The sequence below is a fragment of the Cryptomeria japonica genome, chromosome 6 (assembly GCF_030272615.1).
Source record: "Cryptomeria japonica chromosome 6, Sugi_1.0, whole genome shotgun sequence".
Classification (NCBI taxonomy): Eukaryota; Viridiplantae; Streptophyta; class Pinopsida; order Cupressales; family Cupressaceae; genus Cryptomeria; species Cryptomeria japonica.
This window is the reverse complement of record NC_081410.1, coordinates 14,156,380-14,180,261: the sequence shown is the minus strand read 5'-3', so window position 1 is coordinate 14,180,261 and position 23,882 is coordinate 14,156,380. Positions and strand designations below refer to the sequence as shown.

Here is a 23,882-nt window from a genome sequence, read left to right as displayed (position 1 = left end):
TACTGCACGAATGACTCGTAACTTGATCCTTGTGCTCGAAGATGAAGCACCCTCCTTGTTGTCAACCTGAATCTCAGACTTCCATCCAAGAGGCCTCGTAGAATCATCTTCTTTACCAACTTTGATTTTAATAAGTCTAACAGCATTACTTTTCAACCATGCGTTGGTGTTGGCCAAGATAGGTTGAAATCTGTCAAGGATGGATATGCACTCTTTGTGCGACCATTGGATCAAAGGAAGTGGAGCTTCCTCAACCTTCCGTGAAATGTATTCAGGATCAAGTATGTGCCCATCATCAATCATCCCTTGTGGGATATCCACCAAGTTCAAATCAACAATTTGCTCAATAGTGAGCCTTCAGTAATCCATCTTCAGAACTTCGGCTTCCGTTCGGAGATCTACCCAGATGTCTTCAATGCGATGTAAATGCACAAAAGATTTCTTGATCTTCTCCTTCATACCCCTATAATCAAAATCAGCTCTAGGTTTAAACCTTTTGAGCTTGATTTCCTGCAATTCAGTATCTATGGCCTTAGCCTTCACAGATGTGATAAGGGAATACCGGCCAATTTTCAATGGGTTTGTGGTAGAGATCCCCATTCCAACCTTGTGCTTAGCAGACTGAAAAGTGTGGACAGCCATGATCTATCTTCCCAACTCCATAAGAATGATCTTATCAGTTGGGTATCTGGGAAGCATGTATGGCTGACTATCATAGCATCCGATCCTCATATAGGTGAAGGTGGGAAACTGCAGAAACAAACATCCATACTCACACACCTTGTCCCATGCCTCATCTGATACTCTCTTGTTCCTAAGATTTTTGTAAAACTGACACATGAAATATCCGAAGAATGCATCTTGGACTCTTCTGAAATGCAGTTTGCTGGGCTCAATGGCAACTGGTCATAATATTCTCAAACTGGTATATGAGCGATCACCCTTGGTAGAAAGACCTGGAAAGTGTCTAAGTGATGATGCTAAGTATACCAAATATGAATTCATGAAGGTCATGGTGGTAGGAACTACTGCAAGTTGTTCGCACAAGGCATCGCTGATGACTTCTCCCCATGAAATGTGATGAGATTGTCGTATGAACATGATAAACTAGTACATCCATGGCTCAAAGACATTGGAATGCTCAAGGCCCATCATCCTGCTGAGGAGGGTTATGGTGTCTCCAATCTCCCATTTGAAATCGCAGCGGTACAACTTCGCCCACCTTGAGAAGGAGGCTCGTGGCTCTTGGATCCACCTATTGATGTGTCGCTTGCAATCTTTTTCCCTCTTCACATAATACTCCGCTGCACTTTCTTTGGAGATTTCCATATAAACAAGTGCAGGAGGTATTCTGAAGACCTTCTCGATTGTATCTGCATCGAGATGAATTATAGCTTCGCCATCATCATTTTTGATGACTCTTGACTCTTTATCAAAATGATGGGCACAGGCAAGAACGACCTCAGGTTCTAGGGCAGCCACCAAGAAAGAAGATGCATGATGGATATGGCTGTCCAACAGCCGCTGCAAGTTATTATCCTGTGGATCTTCTACCCTCTTGACGAATTCTGACATATCAACGTGCCCTATTTCCGTGTCTCTGATGCGATCCAAAGGAGAAGAAACCTGGAAAGGTGCTACCTCATTCTGATATTTGTCATATTTATATTTCATCTTCTTTGGAGCTAGAGATGCCGGCAAATCTGACATTGATTGTGAACCTGGAATGCTGTGATGAAGACTTAAAAGAGTTAAGGCAACATCATAGTCAGCCGCAAATATCATTCTTCCTTCTCTAAATGGGTAAAAATTCAATTTTAGAACTTCACGATTTTGTGAGAGGAAGAGGGGAAATATATGGAAATGGGAAAATCTTGACTTTGACCAATTTCGGATCTTGGGGAAATTTTCGCAAGTATACAAGTTGGAAAGAACATACATGAAATCGGGGTTTTAAAACCTGAATGCAAGTACACTTGTAAAATTGCAAATGATGTAATGGATGGAAAATGAGATTTTGACTTGCGGAAAATGACGGAGATGGAAAATATGGATATGGGGAACATGAATGGATAAAAATGGGAAAATCAGGGAAAGTCATTTTCATGAAAATGGGAAGAACTCTTCAACATGTGATCCGGTTTTTAAAACCCGAAATTGAAAGGGAGGGGTATTTCACACTTTTCAACTTGGAATTTTAACCAAAAATGGTTAAAATCCTTAACCGTAGGGGAAGAACAAGAATTTCCAGCGAACTTGTAATCGGGATTAAAAATCTCGATTACAAGTAAAGAGGGAATTTTGGGAAGAACAATGCAATTCGAAAATTGCATACTAAGGGAAGATTTCTCTCACAAAAACCATTTTTGGGGGAAGAACAACACATATCCAAAAATGCAACTAAGAAAGAAAACTGAAAGATCCCTGATGGATCTCTTTTACCAATCTGCTGTAATTTTTATTTATTTAAATTGATTTTTCCTGCTTATTAATATTTTCTTTCAGAAATAGACAGAAGTTGCAGAAGGGTTGAATTCTTTTTGTATTTTGATGATTTTTCAACAAGTAAATAATGAAGTACAAGTACATGAACAAAGTACTGAAAATGAAGTTCATATACAGCCAAAACAAATTCGATTCAAGGCAGATTTCTGAATATAAAATCAAATATTTGACCAGATGAAGATTTCCAATAATTTCAGGAAGATTACAATCAGGAATAATTCCAACCTGGATGCTGAAAGAGTAACATAACTAGGAATGAAGTTGTGGCAAGATTCCAGCCCTCCAAGTGCTGCATGTGGGAAGGAAAGTGGCTGCCAGGTACAGCCGTACGACTGCCAAGTACAACCAACTGGTTAGAAACCCCAAACCCCACGCTGAACTCTGTCAGAATTGCTGAACCTCCAGAAAGAATGCTGTACAATCTCCAAGATGCTAATAGCTGCAAACAAATCCAAACCACTGTATTGGGGGCTACGTCCCAAACAGGCAAGGCATTGGGGTTGGCGTCCCAGATGCTGAAAAGCTCTTCCAGAGCCAAATCTCAAATCCAAGATGTAAAATGTGTAAAAGATGATAAGAATTAGGTCTCAACTTCCTTATAACACCTTCCCACTAAGCTCAAACCCTAAAAGTGACTCAATGGGGCGTTTAGGGTTAAAATGTTATATTTCTCATTTTAAGTTGTCAAGTGCATAGAAAATGACCTTTTTTCAAATATAAAGAAATCCGTTCACCGAAAGGATCTGAGTCAAAAGAGAAATATTTAGAAAAGTCCAAGACCTTTCCAACGAGCTATCACACCAAGGGATACGCATCCAGATGAGGCCAAAAACCCCTTATCACTCCAAAATGGCTATAAACATAGCCTTATTTAAATAATTAAACGCTAAATTAAGAAATATTTAAATATATTAAAAATATATCCCAAATAGCTGTAGAAGGCTCAAATGACTCCAAAAACCTGAAACGGAATTTGCCACCTGTCTGTGACTGAAGTCGGAAATCATGGATCAACTGGCAGTCTCATCCCTAAAATCTAGGGATGCTCCTAGAAACTAGGAAACACACCCAAATCTCCTGAAACTGAAACCATCTAAAAGGTCATGAATAACCTCACGACTGGCAACTGTCACGACCTCCTAAAATTTAGGGATACCCCCTAAAATCTAGGAACTGCTCCAAACTGGCTCCAAACTGCCTGTAAAGCCAAAATCCAATCACTATATGCACTGAATGAGTCCCAATCAACCTCTGCTAGCCTACGAGACTCCAATGATAGGCCAACTCCTTCGTCTCCGATGTCCACTCTAGAAAGGGGACATGACAAGCCTCCCCTCTCGGAGTTGCTTGCCCACAAGCAACTGAAACACCAATCCTCCACCATCCCAAATAAGATGTAAACAAATCATTGCATGTAACTGCTGCTCATCTCTGATATAAACAACATGCAATGCCCCGGTTTGGAATGGCTCCTCAAAATGCTGAAGCACCTGTGCTGTCAAATCAACACTGTCTGGGTCCCAGAGCGAAGCATAGCTCCCGCTGAATACCTCAAGTGAGCAATGGAAAACTATATCATCTCCATAGATCAAATATCCATAAATGCCAAGACCACTAGTGTGTCTGTGATCACCAACATGCATAACATCCGTCATAATATCCAATGAATGCCAATCCATGGAAGACCCTCTGTGATCTGACCCCATCTGACACAAGTGACACACAACTGCCACACACTGCTGCTGATGTGCCGGAAGATCTAATGCCAACTCACTAGACAATATATAATACTGACTAAAATCATCACTGTCCAGGCTGGCATCTAAAAATATGTAATCACCAACTAGCAATGAAACAATCACCCTGTCTAGAGAATCAGGTGAAATTGCCACATCAACTGGCTCAAAGTACTCACTAGGAGTAACATCACATAACTCATCCACGCCAGCTATCTGATGACAATCAACCTGTGGATCAACTGTCGTCCCACTCTGCTCGATAAACTGAGATGGATAGTGGGTAAACTCCAGCTCCATCCTCGTGATATTCCGAACATACCGTCCAAGTGTCAACAACCATTGTACACCCACGACTACATCTATACATCTGAAGTGAAGCAACCCATGTAGGATCCACGAAAGGAAGGTACTACACATGTCTATACCATGATCCCACACAAACCACCTGTAGGACATAAACTGCTCCTGCTGCTCTCCTCTGATATAAGTGCCATATAATCTTAATATCTCGAGCAACATACTATAATCCCTATAAGACGTTGTATCAAATGAATCAACACCTGGATCCCAAATAAAACTAAATCCACATCCATCTGTCATGAAGAGACAATGATAGTAAGAGGCATCCTCGATACCGTGTCTCTCTATAGCCACTGTGAAACCATAAATACCACCAATCTTCAATGTTGAAATGGACCCATCAATAAGACAATTTCCAACAAGCAAAGTGTGATGGAAACCTCTCCAAAACCTTTGATCAGCGGCTGCAACTTGCCCAATTTCTCCACAAGTTAGTATGTCTTCATTGGAGGATGCCAAATAAATATATTGTTTAGCCATGCACCAAATATAGTCTCTTACACGCTGATCTTCATAGCCCACTATCACATCTAAGAAAACTGAGTCACCAATTAATAAGTACATCGCTGCCCTATCATATGAAAGAGGTGACAAGTCCACAAATGAATAGTAGATGTTTTTGTTCTGCAACATGGATAAACCTTCAGTGGCTGGTCCACTATGAATGCCACCTAACAACTCATAAACTTCACACCTAGTCTTCCCAACTTGAATGTTCTCAATGCAAGGTTTCAAATTTGACTCATTAGATGAAGGAAAATTGCTGATCAAACTCAGAAAATCAAACTGATTTCTATTTCCATTCAATATATCTTCGCTGTCCTTTTCTTCCCTTGGAAGAAATAAAGATCTAATGGATGATTCTCTTTGTATCCTTGCGTCATCTAACCGATTGTGACGCTCTTTGACTCTTTGGAGGTGGTGTCTTGCTTGGGCAGCTCTATGTAACCAATCTTCGTTCAACTTTTGGCAATGTTTTATATCAGCTGCCCCAAAGTACACAAAATCAGACTTATGGTGAGTTGTATTATTTGCATCAGCATAACCCATGCTTGTACCATAAGCACCCGCAAATGTAGAATGCAAATCTCTATTCTCTTCATGACCAAAGGCTGTCATATCTTGAGGAAGATAAGTTAGGTCACTGCTGTTATGGACTTCAGAATTATGATCATACTGTGGTGACAAATCTTTGGATTCACTACACACCATTAAATTTCGACTTTCCTCATGGTCTTCCCAATTGAGAAGAGGAAGTAGTGTGACAAATGAATCCAAACTTACGCTGTCCATTTCAACCTCATGTTCTTCATCAATTGCTGATTCAAAATCAGTCTTTGGGCAATCTGAAAACTCATCAAACCTCTCATGAATGTCTTGTGTATTGCTTGAAGTTACAAACTCTTCCTTCACATCTTCCAACAAAAATGATGGGACAGCGTTGTAACCAACCAAAGAGGCACCAATTGGATCTACATGTCTCTCAAAATCTTCAAATAGTTTCCTACCAATCTCACTGGTAAACATCATATCTGCTCCTCTTCCTTTGCTTCCCTTGCTCTCAATTGACTCTTGTTTTGTTCTTGGTTGATGACGTGGACTTGAAAACATCAAGTCATCTTCAACTGGTACACCCATGAATTGTGTGAAGGAAAGGTGGTCACGTATCTTTTTAGGAAGAGAGCAATACTTATCATAGTTGTTCATAACTATATCATTGAATGTCTTGGCAGCAGACCTTCTCCTTGTACTTGTTGAAGGAGTTGTACCCTTAGACTGTCTGGAACTCCTTGAAGGTGTTTGTTCAAATTCTTTTCCTGCTTGTTTATTTCTAAACAACCTTGTCATGATGTCCAATTTGATTTTCAACCAAACTAAACTCAAATCTGAATTAGAACTCTTGATCTTCACCCAACAGGCTGGCAAGATCAAAGCTCTGATACCACTGAAAGATCCCTGATGGATCTCTTTTACCAATCTGCTGTAATTTTTATTTATTTAAATTGATTTTTCCTGCTTATTAATATTTTCTTTCAGAAATAGACAGAAGTTGCAGAAGGGTTGAATTCTTTTTGTATTTTGATGATTTTTCAACAAGTAAATAATGAAGTACAAGTACATGAACAAAGTACTGAAAATGAAGTTCATATACAGCCAAAACAAATTCGATTCAAGGCAGATTTCTGAATATAAAATCAAATATTTGACCAGATGAAGATTTCCAATAATTTTAGGAAGATTACAATCAGGAATAATTCCAACCTGGATGCTGAAAGAGTAACATAACTAGGAATGAAGTTGTGGCAAGATTCCAGCCCTCCAAGTGCTGCACGTGGGAAGGAAAGTGGCTGCCAGGTACAGCCGTACGGCTGCCAAGTACAACCAACTGGTTAGAAACCCCAAACCCCACGCTGAACTCTGTCAGAATTGCTGAACCTCCAGAAAGAATGCCGTACAATCTTCAAGATGCTAATAGCTGCAAACAAATCCAAACCACTGTATTGGGGGCTACGTCCCAAACAGGCAAGGCATTGGGGTTGGCGTCCCAGATGCTGAAAAGCTCTTCCAGAGCCAAATCTCAAATCCAAGATGTAAAATGTGTAAAAGATGATAAGAATTAGGTCTCAACTTCCTTATAACACCTTCCCACTAAGCTCAAACCCTAAAAGTGACTCAATGGGGCGTTTAGGGTTAAAATGTTATATTTCTCATTTTAAGTTGTCAAGTGCATAGAAAATGACCTTTTTTCAAATATAAAGAAATCCGTTCACCGAAAGGATCTGAGTCAAAAGAGAAATATTTAGAAAAGTCCAAGACCTTTCCAACGAGCTATCACACCAAGGGATACGCATCCAGATGAGGCCAAAAACCCCTTATCACTCCAAAATGGCTATAAACATAGCCTTATTTAAATAATTAAACGCTAACTTAAGAAATATTTAAATATATTAAAAATATATCCCAAATAGCTGTAGAAGGCTCAAATGACTCCAAAAACCTGAAACGGAATTTGCCACCTGTCTGTGACTGAAGTCGGAAATCATGGATCAACTGGCAGTCTCATCCCTAAAATCTAGGGATGCTCCTAGAAACTAGGAAACACACCCAAATCTCCTGAAACTGAAACCATCTAAAAGGTCATGAATAACCTCACGACTGGCAACTGTCACGACCTCCTAAAATTTAGGGATACCCCCTAAAATCTAGGAACTGCTCCAAACTGGCTCCAAACTGCCTGTAAAGCCAAAATCCAATCACTATATGCACTGAATGAGTCCCAATCAACCTCTGCTAGCCTACGAGACTCCAATGATAGGCCAACTCCTTCGTCTCCGATGTCCACTCTAGAAAGGGGACATGACAAAAACTAAGAAAGCAAGAAAATAACAAAATGAAGGAAAGAAAGGAAAGAGAACATACCTTTCTTGAAATTGAAAATGCTTCTCAAAAAATGCAACAATCTTTGGAATGGAGAAGACACACCAATAAAATAAGACAAACTGCAATGCAAAAACCCTTGCCACGTTTTTGGGAAAAATGCCTTTTGCATAAAAACGTGGTAGCAAACCCTAATGAATCCTCTTCTATTCTCAATGCCTTAGTATAAGTTGCAAAAACGATTCATATTGTTGAAGATTCGTGGCATCAAACCCTTCCAATATGCAGCCAAAGGAATCACGTGGAAAAAACGTGGCAACTATTGCATCTTTGATGGCCCATTAAATAGCTTGAAACTTATCCTAAACTCCACGCCTAGGTAGGATAGTTCAAAACGATTTAGAAGAATGCAGCTTTATTAAGTTCTAATCCCCCAAAATGTGACATTTTGGAAACACGTTTTTGCTGATTTGGGGCAAAAAACCAGTCAATACAACCTCCATGTGGTGTGAAAAGCATCCAAGAATGCATGAAAATAGGGTAGAAGCAAAAACGCCTTCCTCCTCCAACAAATCTTCCACAAAATTTGCTTTGAAAAGTTCAACAAAATGATTTTCTTGCAAATTGGGTTTTTGGAAGAAAAAGACAAGTTCGAAATGCATAAGGGAATGAAAATCGGGTTTTTTAGAACAAATGACAAGTTCTAAAATTCACTTTTTCACTCACTAGGCCAAAATCAGGTTTTTTGAACCAAATAGCAAGTTTTATTTTTTACTTTTTCACTTACAAGGCAAATTCGGGTTTTTTGAACCAAATAGCAAGTTTTAAAAATGTCAAAAATGCACTTTATGCATAAAATAGAGTTTTTTGGAGAGAAATGCAAGTTTTTACTTGTAAAAGGGAAATAAAATCCCTACAACAAGTTAGAAATGCTTGCACATATGTAATGGGGATTTAAAATCCCTATTACATGTAAAAACCATTAAAGTAGGGGTTTTTAGACCAAACTGCAAGTTTACTTGTAATTGAGCCAAAAAATCCCTATTTTAACTAAACAAGACCAAAAAACGATTAAAAATAACAAAAACAAGAAAGAGAAATTTAAAACAAATTGCAAGTAACATCTTTTAATAAAAGTGCACATGTAATAAGCTAAAAATTCCCCTACAACAACCAAAACAATGAATATCATTAAAACTTGCAGTTTGAAGAAAATTCTCCACCTGCAGTCGGGATTTTAAAACCCGAAATTGAAGGAAAGACATAGCAAACGAACCTAGAATTTGATGAAATTCGAAACGTAGTTTGAGGATGGGCTAAGGATTAAGCCAGTCCAAGGATTAGTCGAAATTCTGCCTCAGGAAGCGTGCCATAGAGTAAATTTTTTCATTTTTTCACAAAAATTTCATGTAGTGGTCCTTCATTTTTGGAAACAAAAATAAGGACAATAGGTTTGAGGTTTGAGATTAATCGCCTTAGTTGTTAGTTTCATTTGCTTCAGTTCTGGTGTGATTTAGAGTGGATTGGAGTGAGTTGTGAGCATTTACAGTGTTGCTGGTCCAGTTCTAGAATTGCTGTTATTTTATATCGGACTTGTCATTTTGTGTTAGTGGCTTGAAATCAGCTTTAGTAGATTATTGTAAGCTTGCAGTACTTCATTGTAATCATCTTGTATCTTTGGTTAGTAGTACTAGCCACTATATTTGAACTTGAAGAGCTCATTGTAATCCCCACTGCATAAGTGGAAGAGGCTGGCTTGGCCGCCTTAGTGATTGAAATTTCAGTTTGTAACTTTTGTCCTCCCACTGAGTAAGTGGTTGAGTGATATCGTCCTCCCGCTGAAATATGCGGTAGAGTGATAGTTTCTATGTATTATCCTCCTGCTGAAATATGCAGTCGAGTGATTGTGTTTAAATTTCTTGTTGTTTTCCTTGGCTTGTTTACCGCCAAGTAGTTGAGTTTTTATCTTGCTGGATAAGCAGAAGGGGCTGGCTTGCGACCCGTGCATTGTGATTTCAGTTCAGTTTATAGTGCTAACGATCACCGGAACACCGTATGCTCTCACCCTCCCAGATTGGGCTCTCGGTGAACAAAAGGTGGAAGAGTTCCCTTCTAGTGGTTTTGTATTATTTCTCTAACCTTGACGGGTTATTGTGTTTTCTTGGTAATTTCACATTGAAAAATCAAAAAAATTTAAGGGGAACATTACATTTTCATAATCTGCATTTATTTGTTTTTTAGCCTAGATCCCATGAAAGGTCTCACATTTGCATGATGGTGTCACAAGATAGTTCATTGGATTGACAAAATAAATCCATAGAACAATGGCTTCTTAAACGTTCGTTGAGAAACCTTACAAATCAAGAAGATATTTGATGGGACTAGAGGCCTACTGTTGGTTCTATAAGTGGCAGTTGCATACAATTGCTTTGAAGTTACAACATCCAATATCTGAGGCTCCTTCAAGGCCTTTTCTAAGGTGTTTACATACACACTATGGTCACTCCCTCTATCTTACTATGAGGCAATTGGTGATAAGCAATCATAGAGATTAAACTGTTAAAATATTTGACAGTTTAAGAACAAACCAATGACACACAATAGTAAAGGTTGGTATTCCTTCTATTAAATTTACACTAGATTTACATTCTCACACTCTTTATTGAAAAACATTAACTTTTTTGATATCATTTTAAAATATAATTCTTGATTATAATTTCATTCACATACCTAGAAAATAAAATACAGATCAGGGAATACATACCAAAATTAAAGGTAATCTCCTTCCCATTGGCAATAATCTGTATCTTTTACTTTTTCATATTATGGCAATAAATAATGCTGACTTGAACATCTAAACATCTATCTTGATGTTTCAAACAGAATTTGTGGAAATAGTAATTTATCAGAGTGATGTAATGAAATGAGTACCATCTTAGTCCAATTGGTCATAAAAAATGAGATGAACAACAGGATGCATGTCTGACTTGAGATGCCAAAAAGTAGTCCTGTCCACAAACCCTGCAAACAAATACATTACATATAGTGAGAAGTATAATTAAAAAAATGTTATCTATTAGTATCCACAAACATTTGAGCATAATGTAGGATGAAAAAAGACTGTTTCCTTGTCTTAAGAAAATAATGGAGCAAACACATATTTAGTGTAGATAGTATTAATACTCAGTATGGTTAAACTTAAAATGGTTACTGTTTTACACATAACTGGAGTAAAAATGGTACCACATCCACATTGTCATAAGTTGTCAAGACATCATTGTAAGATAATTTAGTTGGCAATATTATTATGTATTTGGTAAAGAGACTTAAACCAAAAGTAACAACGAAGTGAAATACAAATTTATATGTTTAACCACTCTTTCAGCTGCACACATGGACATGATATCAAGAAATATGCAATTTAAATTATAATCATTTAATATCCTCCTGTAGGAACCTCTTAGGATTTGGCTATAATTGGAAAGATTATTGATCTACATGTTTGCACAAAGGGCAATTGAGATTATAATTTCATAGTCTTGCTTGTAATTGTAAGATTGAAAGATTGATATATATATAAGACTTCTTCAATCCTCCTTTAGTTAGGTTATCCAAATAACTTGTTAATGAGCAATTTAAAATGAACATATGCTGATAATATTAACACAAATGAGTTTCTGATCTGTAAGTAAATTTGTACGCAAGTGAGAGAAATCAGATCTTGCTTATATTATGAAAGTATAGAAATTCTGACCCTAGTAAAGGTCTGATCGGTCTTCCTGAGTTGTATCTTGATATCCCTGCGTTTATGTAGTAATGGGTCTGCTTATATCTGAGAAAATATAAGTTTTTATATAAGGATTTCTTATCCTACTAATGTGACTGACTTTCTGGTAATAGTCTGATTGCCTTCCCTACATATGAACTCATAAGCTTGCAATTGGTTTGACATTGTTCCTGATCAACAATCCTTACTTTCATGCGTTCATAGCCTCGTAGATGGGTGGGTCAATACCACCATACTCGGCTGCTTAATGGCTCTTTGAGTAGTTCAAATCTGAATTACAAATATGAAAACAAATCTTCTCTATTTCCCACCTTCCATCCTATCAATCTCTATTTATATCTGCATTTTCATCAGAAGGATATGCCTCTTCACAAATGAAGAGTCTTCTTCAAACACAATTGCTTCTTTCTAATAATCGCACCCCTTGATTAAAGTAATTTCTTAACAAACAAAATATGACTATTCATAATTGCGTCTTTTAAGAAATGTAGCTCTTGATAACAAGTGCTCCATAAGCAAACTCTTCTTTACCAAGACCAATCGCAGTCAACGTTTCTTACTCTTAAATAAATTATAATTGCTGCCTCAATATTGTCTCTTGCCTTGTAAAAGCAAACTCAATACCTTGTGAGACTTGTTCGTAAACCAAACTTAATCACTCCCTTGTGAAGTGTAATCACTGCTTTGTCTACAGAAAGTCGACCACATTTTTATTATATTAACTGTTGTTTGTTTGTAGTGCCACTTTATTCTTTAATAAAGTTGCTGCCTTAAATCATTGTATATCAATAATGAGTTACTACATACAATCACTACTTGTCAATGTCGTCCAGCATTTGTCCCATGTTAAATGAGTATTTCTTCTGAGTTTGTGTTAGGGATGACTGGGCATTCTTAACTTTATTTTATCGCTGCTCATATGTTTGCAAGATTGGTGCACATAAATTATATTATGTAAATCACTGTGGCTGATGAACATGTTGCTTATTATGTCAGATTTTATAAACCATATCATCCATACTAACTAACTACCGTCTTTGACTGAGTCGACCATTCTCGATAAAGTCGCTGTCTTTGTATATCATGTAAATTGTTGTCTAATCAAGTGTAGTCACCGCCCATCGTCATAAAGAAGTCACTGCATCTACTATGTAATTCGCTGCTCTTCTTATGATGTCTAGAGTCGGCTACAATAATATTAATTATTGCACATTATGTCTTACGAAGTTGCCAACTATCTTGAATGCCTTACATGAATAAGTTTAAATCTTTAATTTAAACTTATTTAATCGCCTATCATATCTTGCTGCTTTTGTGGTTTTTTCCATGACCTAGTTTAGGGATTGAATGGGGACATTACAGTCTCCCCTATTAAAAAATTTCTTGCCCAAAAGCAATCTTAAATTGTCAAGTTGATACCACGGTCCCAAATAAGTCAGTAGAATGTCTCAACACATATTCCTTGCTTGTTGTCATTGAACTCTGTTGTGATGTTTTCACACATCGTCCCATTGCAAATGGGGACCCCTACTTTTTTCCTTTTCAGCTCAGGTGTTTTGGTGTTTCGTTTTAGCTTGGCAATAGGTTATAGTCTTTTAGCCTTTGCTTGTGAGATGGGTATGTCTTGTCAATCGGGGAATAAGTGTGTTGATTCAAGTGAGTTGGAATGCAAGGATTGTCCTTAAGGTGTGATCAAGTAAGGGATTCATGTTTCAAGTCCTAAGTCCATGGTGAGGTGTTAAAATTGTTAAATGTTGTCAAAATTGTCAAATTTTGCAAAATTTCATTAGGAAAATTGTCAAGAAATTGAGATTTTTGAAACGTTACGTTGTGTGAAAAATGGTGAAATTCCAAAGGATGCGAGGCCTAGACAAGGAAAATTACTTGTCAAGGTCAGATTTTCCGACCTTGACAGGATGCAATAGAAAAGTTTTGTTCAAATCCCTTGTCTAAGTTGGAAATTAGGTCCAAGGTCGAAGAGTGGAACATGATTGTCCTTGACTAGCTTTCGTTGTGTCTATGCATGTCCTTGAAATGGGGAATTTTCTTCTTGCATTGTCACCTTGTCTTTGATTTTATGTCAAACCTGCCCAGGTCAATTTATCCTTAACAAAGACTTCAAAGGTGCCTTAGTCTTGTCCTTCACATAGGTGAATATGCGCTCTTCCTTGATGTCCCTTCATACCTTGGAAACCCGCTTAGTACTTTTGTTCCTAATCACCTTGTGGGTGCGCTCAAAGTTTAATCCTTGGACTGCATGGGTGTTTGTCCTTAGAACTATCTCATATGCGCCTTGCATTTTTTCTTTGTCCCTGCCATCATCAAAATCCCGCCTAGCATTCTTGTTTTGTCCCTGCTTGTCAAGGAAATCTGCTCAGCGCATTAGCATTTGTCCTTACTCAATCTCATATCCTACTTTCATTTTGTCCTTGATACCTCCTAATTCCTGCCCAGGTGCAAGATTACAAAGAAATGAAAAATTTGAGCCGTATAATACATGAACATGACTTTGATTTAAAACAAAAACAAATTGATTCCAAGACATATTTCCACTACTCCTCCCACATCATTCCAACATGTTAAAACAGGTGTACTTCCTTTGTATGGGCTTATAGATGGTAAATCGATGACTATAGTCATGATACTATGCCTAAACAGATATGACAACTAACACGAAAGTCTTGATTTGAAAATTTCATAGGGGTGCAACACAACTACAAAAGTTGTGTAAATAAGAAATGGTTCATCCCGATACTTGAGTCATACAAGGGGCTCCCCTCCAACAAGGGAAGGGGATAAAGTTGTTTCTGAAGAGATCTAGTACCCGCATCATTCCATGTCAATGAAAATGTTGACGTGACAATGGATTCGAGACTGTATACACACAAACTAAATATGAAATTGGTTCTGGTGTTAACATCCACCATAGGAATAGAGTTGCCACCTCAATCAAAAGGAGTAATCTGGTTCCAAACTAAAAGATGCAATGCTCTCTTATTCCTTCATTTCAATTCTCTACAAACCCATCAAGTTGCAGTTCATCCATCTAAAAGAGGATATCAGGTCTTTTTCTAACATAAACTTGAGATTTCTTTTTTATTTCAATCCAATTGTCCAGCTGAGTGGTTATATTTAGATGCCTTGAGTGAAAATTGTTTCATGGCTATTTCTAGGTAAGAATCTCTCATTTCTTAGCTTAAAACCAAGTCTTTTCGTAAGCCCTCATGCTTAATATATTTGCTTAATTTATGAAGTTTGATAATATTCTTATGCAGAATTTAATAAAATATAAATGTAGATAGTAATACAATAGTTATATATATAGATATTACTATAATAATTATAATTACTATAATATTTTTTTAGAAATTAATCTGCAGTAATGCATAATAATTTATACAATTAGTAATTAATAAATATGTAAATGATTTATAATGAATCAGAATAAAATTAATTTTTTAGTATGATAGAGTTAATTATCCATTGGGGTAGATGAACAATTTACTTAGTAGCTAGTTGATCGATTGAACTATGGAATATCACCAATTTGAATCACGTTAAAATAGATATGTCTCCTAATCAAGCTAGTTTAAGTCATAAGTATATCGAAATAGCTTAATTATGGTTAAAACAAGCCTAAACCTAGTAGGGGACATTACATTCCACTACTCCTCCCACATCATTCCAACATGTTAAAACAGGTGTACTTCCTTTGTATGGGCTTACAGATGGTAAATCGATGACTATAGTCATGATACTATGCCTAAACAGATATGACAACTAACACGAAAGTCTTGATTTGAAAATTTCATAGGGGTGCAACACAACTACAAAAGTTGTGTAAATAAGAAATGGTTCATCCCGATACTTGAGTCATACAAGGGGCTCCCCTCCAACAAGGGAAGGGGATAAAGTTGTTTCTGAAGAGATCTAGTACCCGCATCATTCCATGTCAATGAAAATGTTGACGTGACAATGGATTCGAGACTGTATACACACAAACTAAATATGAAATTGGTTCTGGTGTTAACATCCACCATAGGAATAGAGTTGCCACCTCAATCAAAAGGAGTAATCTGGTTCCAAACTAAAAGATGCAATGCTCTCTTATTCCTTCATTTCAATTCTCTACAAACCCATCAAGTTGCAGTTCATCCATCTAAAAGAGGATATCAGGTCTTTTTCTAACATAAACTTGAGATTTCTTTTTTATTTCAATCCAATTGTCCAGCTGAGTGGTTATATTTAGATGCCTTGAGTGAAAATTGTTTCATGGCTATTTCTAGGTAAGTATCTCTCATTTCTTAGCTTAAAACCAAGTCTTTTCGTAAGCCCTCATGCTTCTCATTTGTTCTATCAATGTAAATTTGCCTAAAGAAACTAGAATAGAGATCTAGGATAGATGGGTATATAACTTCCACAAAGATCCCTACTTCACCAATCATACTGTCATGTACAAATGAAGAGAAAACTGTCTTAAAATTAACTACTTAAGTTATTTCACTTCGCTAAGAATGTAAATTTTTCAACTTTATATTATTGTCGTATTATTCATTTCCTACATTTTGTCAAGATAGATAGTAGAGTGCACCTTTGAATGTAACTTCAGCACAAAAGCAAGGAATATGGCTATTGGCATGCCAATGATATAAAATCCTAGCAAGTTGGTCCATGCTGCTAGATGTTGCCAGCCACATCCTCTCGCTACACCTGTAGAATACATGTTTCTGAATATTTATTGTATACATGGAAATAGTACATTTCCTTTAAAAACATTTTAGATTTTCTATCTTGACATGTTTTTAAAGTAAGAGATAATAAGTAGCTAATGATTAGTTCCAGGCAAGTTAAAAGATATTTTCACATTAAAAATAGAATAGGAAAACATCCTCTATGCAGAACCTGAGATAATTCCTTGGATTGCATCAAAAAATATTGAAGCTGCAAGTAGTGGTGCAATGGTTGCAAATTTTTGCCTAATTTTCCAACTGTCACTGAAAGCAGCTGCCCAGATATTATGACCAAATAACAATAGAACTGAAATTGCACAAGCTAGCATGACTGCTAACTTGATGGTAATCGTAACTGCTACTTTTGCTTTGCGTTCATTCCCAGCACCAAGTTCATTTGATACCCGAGTGCTGTCAATATGCAAAACAATGAAGACTACAACAAAATAAGGCAGAAGCTTTTGAAAACTAAAAAACCATTAGCATTTCAGAAACCAGTGGTAGTGGTGATCATAATTTGATATCTAATTAAAAGATAATGTGACTTGATGAGATCCATATCATATACCTGACAGCAGCACTGAAGCCGTATGTAATCATATAAGCAAGGCATTCCGTATTTTCACTGCCAAGAAGACCGCTTAGAAAATTAACTCAAGTAACTTGGCTGGCATCTAACAATAGAAGAAGTCATAAACTACCGGGAAACTATAGCAATGATAAATGGAAAGATTTATGTTCCATAAGATCCATAGATTTGGAAGCATACCATATAGAAATCAATGAGGTATTCATCTCAGAATCAGGTAAGAGCCCAGCAACCAAAACAAGAATTTCAAAAGCCCAGTACTCCAAACTGGCACAGAAATTTGAAAAGGACAATGCACGTTATGGGATTTCTAAGCAAATATAAAACAACTTTTTCACAGTCAAATTTACAATGCTAACTACCAACAGATCCATAAGGAGCTTCCACTTTAAATTTATGTTTCTGAAAATGAACAGGTTGATCAGAAGAACTGTAATAAATATGATATCAAATCAGTAATACAATAGATTTAAAATCCTAATCTCAAAATTTGCATGCAAAGGAATGGGTCATTCCTACGACTTCTGTAATTAGTCATTCTAAATGTGTCTCCAGATATTAGTTCCATCAGACAGTCTTGGCCACTTCATCTTCTACCAAGAAGGAAGAGCAGATGATGGTATTGATGTAGTCAATTTAATATCCTAGGAAATTGTCTCAATCTCCTGACTTCAAAAGAATATTTGCCTCTCATACTTGCTTTTGGCAATGATATATTTTGCTCCAAGTTGATGCATTTAAAGATGTGGACAAAGAAAGAAAAAAAGGCACAACAAAACGTCTATCAATGTCTAAAAATGAAAAAAATAGCTCAATGGTACTTGAATCTACAAGAGCATACAATAGCAAGTATGATTGTTAGAAAGTCCTCCAAGAGCTTAAAAAACAACTCTCTCTAAAGCAATGAAAGACCCTAATTACAGAGGGTAAACCCTTGACGAGTCAAACAAAATAGACATATGATACATATCCAAATAACCATTTAAAAAGGAAGGTTGTTAGGCCGTAATTAGGAAAAAACCTTTTAAGTTATTATTATGTCATTTTTGTTATGTTTGTTATGTTTGATCATTTGGGGAGCCTTCCTAGGCTGCTGGCACGGAACCTCATTGAACAACAAGAGCAAAGGGAAGAAATCAGTCGGCAATGTCGTCGGCAGCAAATCCTGCAGTGGTACGAAGAAAGGAGCCGTAGGGAAGAGGAAGAGAGGGATACGAGTAGACGCCGTACCCTTGGCAATTAATGCCCCTACGTCCTGTTGACGTGTCTGGAATTGCATTGCTGCAAACTCCATACGGCCAACGCAGAATAGAATAGCCAACTGATTATCCTACTCTCTCTTGAGATAAGGGAGTCTCTAATGCTGTTTTCTAAGTGTGATCAAAGGAGACTACCTCAAGGTTTCTTTTGTCAGGTCTTGACTGCGGGCTTTTTCAATGGCTTGATGTGTTTATGCTGGAACACAAGGGGGACTTACATTTAACTGGCAATTTATAGATAAGTTCCCTGAAACTTTTACGATCTTTCTATCGGATGATTTCGGTTAATTTGATACTGTTTTTGATAGGACTGAAGATTTTTTGAAAAAAAAAGGGCAAAAGGAGGGAAGGATAGAGAGGGAGAGAGAGACATGAACTGTAAATTCTAACTAAGATAGCAAATTCAGTCAAGCAAACAGACACCTCCAGGAAACTAGATTAAACATCACCAGCTACTTAGACACAATGTTTGCATAAATCCAGTGCAATCTTCAAAGGAGAAACTAGATTTTCATATTATCAAGCACGATATTAGAAGTTCTACATTCATAGTATGTATTTGATAACCGAACTAAGCATGAAAAGGTCCAGATTAACCATGCGGAGAGAAAGGCAATCAGCCATTCCCTAATGGTGTGGACTGCAAGGATTCTATCAGATGCTTGATTAAAAAATGCCATGTCAAATAAATAGACATAACTGAAAGATTTCTAAGTTAAGTGAAGAAGGAGACCATGCACTCACAAGGACTCTTGAAAACAGTCTTAATTCTTTGCATTAATTCCTGTAAATTTCTCCAGAGCTTTCGCAACAATCCAAGAACTTCTTACAAAAAGAGGGAAAACCAGTCCCTTAAATAGGCTTCAAAAAAGGATGAATGGCCTAGATTTAATCTAAACAAGTGGCCCAGATTCATCCATAAAGCATGGCTGCCCATACCCATAAATGGGAGGCAAATATCAACAACCACCCTAAAATGGGCAATAACTACCCAAAAAAGGATAATTACAACAATTTGAAATAATCCAAAAAGATGCATCAAATAAAGCTTTACATTTGTTGACCAAAAGTCAACTGTCACCTTTTTGTGCAAAAGTGCACTTTTAAGATTTGGAGGGAAAAAAACACTTTTGAGAAATTACTTTCTCTATTTCGGTCTCACATTCCTTTTCTAGAAATTGATCCTCGCCATGTAGGTATTCCCGCCATAAATCACGACCTGCTGCTCATTCCTCGCGAACGTATTCCTGAAACTTTATACACAACTGGAAGAGCAGACTGAATGGAGGCATGGGAGGATGGCGAATTTTGTATTGCATGCCCTCGAGATACTGGTCCATGTGCTTTAAACTGTCCTTCCAGCTGGAGCGATTACGCTCAAAGCATAATATGTCTGAATGGAACTGACCAACAAAACTCAAGTCCTTAGCGGAATAGGAAATCTTATCCGTCCCCAATCTTTCTTCCCAGTCCGGTTGGATTGCATTATCGGACAAGTCGTTTATCCATCTCGAAACCATTGATCGGAGGATGGTCTTACCTAGTTCTTGCATGTTTCCCAGAATTGCTTCACATGCGTCACTTTCTTTGTCAATAATTTCTTTGGTGTCGTTCTTCATGGTGATGGTCTAGTACCACTCCTTGAGAACACTGATGCTATGGGGATCCAGGATGGCAGACAATGTGGGAATTTGCGTGTGTGTCCAGACAAGAGATCTCATGAGGGGAAGGGTAGTGGCTGCCACTTCGTGCATATGAAGGGATTCCTTCTTTACCTCCAATAACTTGACTAGAGTGAGCTCCCGATGGAGGGCCATTTCTTTTACTTCCTTAAGGATCTGCTCTCCCTTTTTCTTGACGTTCTGCATCCATTCCTTGACGGCCTTTGCGGTGTCCCATACTCCTTCAAATTCAGTTGTGGTCCTTTGCGCCAATGCTGTCGGGGGAATATGGGATTCAGAGGGATTGTGCAATGGCCTTAGGAGTTGATCGATGTATCCTTCGGCTTGCTCAGCACGGGCCCGATACATGTCCTTTTCTGCTGTGATCTCTTCGAGCTGCCTGAGTATTTTCTGCACTGAATCCTTAAATTCCTCCTTTTCTTGCTCTTTGGTAGCTCGTCCGATGGGGACGGTTGTGATGCTATAAACTGCCAGTGTTATCTGATCTGCTGGCTTGTCTACGGGCGGGGTGGCAATATGAAGAGTGCGGTTCCTTTGTTCGTCTTTGGTCACTCTAGAATATGCCCTGGGCTTCTTCTTCCCTTTAGCTTTTGCTTGATCTATACGCGAGAAGATATCCTCTAGGTCAATGGGTGGTTTGGTGGTGGCCTTGCGTTGGGCTCTGGCAATCAGCCACTCTTGAGGCACTGTTTGGGTTGATGATAAGGTCAAGTCAACATTCCGTTCTCTAACGTTCTCAACCGATTGAACACAGATTCGCAGCTGCCCTGCTGCCGGAGGAGTGAAAGAGGTGTGAAGCTCTTTGCTTGGAGCTAAATTTTCCCCTATTTCGCTGAACAACTGCCTGACATCTTCATGTGAAGGTCATTCTTCAGCTCTTTCGAGCTCATGAGTCTCATCTCCCCTTTGTTCTCCTTCGACGGTGGAGTCATCTTTGGCTGTATGGTAGAGTAGCAACTTGTGACGGCTCTGTTGAGTAGGTTCATGCACTTTGACCCCCTGGGTGGATGGAATTTCTCCTTCTTCTATTTGGTTACCCAGTTCGGTCAACTTGAGGGCTCTTAGCTCAGTGTCTAGCACATCAGGCGCAGGAGGATCATTGGCTTCAAATGCATCGATGTTGCTTTGGGAAGGCGGAGCAGGTATACAATCCAATTCTAGAGCATCGTCGGACGAACTGGGATCTTTTGAAGATGAAGTGACCTCCGGCCTCTTTATAGGAATCTTTTCCCTTCTTGTTCTTTTGGACGTCCGAGTCCCTCTGCAAGCCGTAGCCTTCTTTCTTTTCTCTAGTTTCTCAGTTCCTTCCCGGGGTGCACTAGATGTTCCTTCATCTTCTGAAGACTGAGAATTGAGGCTGCCCATTAAATGGTAAGTGAACTGGACTCCCTCATGGATTAGCCTCTCGATCTATTGATGTAACCACTGATTTGTGTACCTTGTTGGGGCTGCCATGATTGCCTCGAAATCTGTGATTGGGTCCTAGGACCAATCAACGCCTGGCAAGAGATGCCTTACTGCTTCAAATTCTCAGACTTGGAGGCAATTCCCTGAGTCTGTGAGCTGATCTGGGACCCGACGGTATTCAAAGAGTCGCATCTGCTGCACACTTAGCCTAGAATATTCTCGTCGCTTGACCTCGTAGTCATTAGAGAAATTCTTCCAATAGTCTTCAACTGACTCCTTTGCTCTGTACCTTTGACCATAGGCTCTTTTTGCCAGATTATCATGATCGAAGTATTTTCTTGGAAAATGGTCCTGTAGGCCATAAGAGACCAGCTCTGCAAGGGACTCCTCTGCTAGGGTAGGGGTCTTCAAGTGGACATCATGGTTGCCTATGATCATAGGAAATGTGAATCCAGCCTGCTTGCTTTCTCAGAGTAAGATGCCGGCCGGGCGTGACTGCCTTGCAACCTCCATAAGAATCACTTTGTCGGTTGGATACCGTGGAAGTCGGAGGGGAGCACCATCAAAGCCAGCTATTCGGATGTAGGAAAACCTTGGGAACTGAATGAACCAGGCTCCATACCTCTGTACTAAAGTAGTAGCTTGCTCCGAGAGCCTTATGTGTAACCCTCCCTGCATTAGCCTGACCAAGTGCATTGTGAAGGCATCATTGACGCGTTCATACTGACCAACCGCATAAGTCGAGCTGTTCTTTTCCCTCTGAGCTATATCTTGGTAGTGCAGCTGCGGGTAACAATCATAGACTTTCACTTGACCGGGCCCATTCCCGATTTCATCTTTCATTATCAATCCTGGCAGTGGCTGGTTCTTGGCGAATATATAAACCAAATAAGAGGTCATGGTGAAGTACTTCTTTGTTTCGAGCTCAATCAGCTAAGTGTGGATGTTATCGCTTATGATCTGGGCCCAGTCAAACTTAGACTTTCCGGCGAAGACCTGCTCTGTAAAATAGAACATCCACTCTTCAAAGTAGCTGGATTTAGGAAGTCCCATGACTCGGCTGAGTAAGGTGACCATATCCCCATGTTCATTATGAAAATCACTCCTGGGGGTCTTTTTCACAATTCTGGCACTTGAAGGCCTTTTCTCCTTGAACCATTCTTCGTTGATCAGTGCCTTGCATCGGGCTGGATTCATATCATATGCCCCTTGTGCTTCGTCTATGGTTGTAGCTATGGGATTGTTTGGAAAGGGGATGTCAAATGCATCACCAATAGCCTCAGGGGAGAAGTCGGCGATAGTCATATTCTCTAGGAGCACTAGTCTGGAATTTAGTTCATAATGCCGGGCAGCCTCCACTACTAATTCATAATTCTGTATTGCTGGAGGAAAACCCGCCGCTTGGGCGATGCCACTTTCCACCATCTGCTTAGGCCTGCCATGTGCGTTGGGTGAGAAGACCCGATTCTTGAAGTCCTGAATATCGATGTGGCCAAGGTCGGTATCGCCAATGTTGTCCCAGACGCTCTGAACCTTCGACTCCCTCAATCCTCCCCTCTGATATTGATACTTCATCCTTTCAACCTTATGCAGGATATCTGATTTGGATGCTCGTGAGGTTTCGGCTGCAGTGGGCATTTTTTATGACTCCATCGCCGATTTAGGCATTTATCCTCCACAGCTGGATGCGGATTATGAGGTGATACAAGAAAAGTAATGCGGGTTAGATAGCAAAATGTTCCAGCATGCCGGGATTAATTTAAAGTTTAGTTTGGACATGGAGCAATATTTCTAGCTAATAGCTTGATCAATTTTAACCACAACATATTCATGAAGATTTTTGATTGCGCATTTATACTTATCATTTCTAGATTTTGGATTAATTTTTAACCGAGGCAAAGCATGGAAATTTTCCTAAGTTTGAAAAGAGATGCAATTTCTGGCTAAACCTTGGGAGTGAATTCTAAATTTCGAGTGCTTTGAACAACATTTTATTAAAAAGAGATGCAGATTTCAAGAATTCAAGCATTGTGATCAAATTTCACGCATTTGTCTATTCAATTTAAGCATTTTTCAAATGATCATATGTGACAAAGCGTACTTACCTGATGGGAGCGGATGGCGAGAGATTACCCGACCTTGCCGCGTGAAATGAACGGACGATCCTGCAAAGTTTGAATTTCAACGGTTATCTCTTTGATTTAAATTTTCGCGGTTGTTGGACGAAAGATAATTTATCATTTTTAAATGGTTTTACCTTGGGTAATTGGCAATCTAAATTTAAATGATCGGGAGAAGTTGATGTAGCGTTTTACCTTCTTATTTTCAGACCTTGGAGAGTTTTTCAAATTTTGAACTGCGTTTTCTCTCCAACTTTGGATTTTTTGACGAATTTGGAGTTTTTCGAAATTTAAACTTGGTTTTACCTAGCCTGCATGAACTTCGG

The 23,882-nt window shown here is 38.5% G+C and overlaps 1 protein-coding gene across 1 annotated transcript in view; it reads right to left on the bottom strand.

Annotated features, from left to right (window-relative positions):
* The window catches only part of LOC131070205 (protein DETOXIFICATION 19-like), a 37,878-nt gene that overhangs the window by 6,537 nt on the left and 7,459 nt on the right, over positions 1-23,882 (bottom strand). Inside the window, exons 2-7 of the mRNA XM_059221882.1 lie at positions 17,455-17,518; positions 17,269-17,355; positions 17,068-17,124; positions 16,672-16,910; positions 16,361-16,479; positions 10,914-11,003 (exon numbers count right to left, since the gene is read on the bottom strand). Coding sequence (XP_059077865.1) covers positions 10,914-11,003; positions 16,361-16,479; positions 16,672-16,910; positions 17,068-17,124; positions 17,269-17,355; positions 17,455-17,518 — 656 coding nt within the window. The remainder of the gene's footprint in view (positions 1-10,913; positions 11,004-16,360; positions 16,480-16,671; positions 16,911-17,067; positions 17,125-17,268; positions 17,356-17,454; positions 17,519-23,882) is intronic.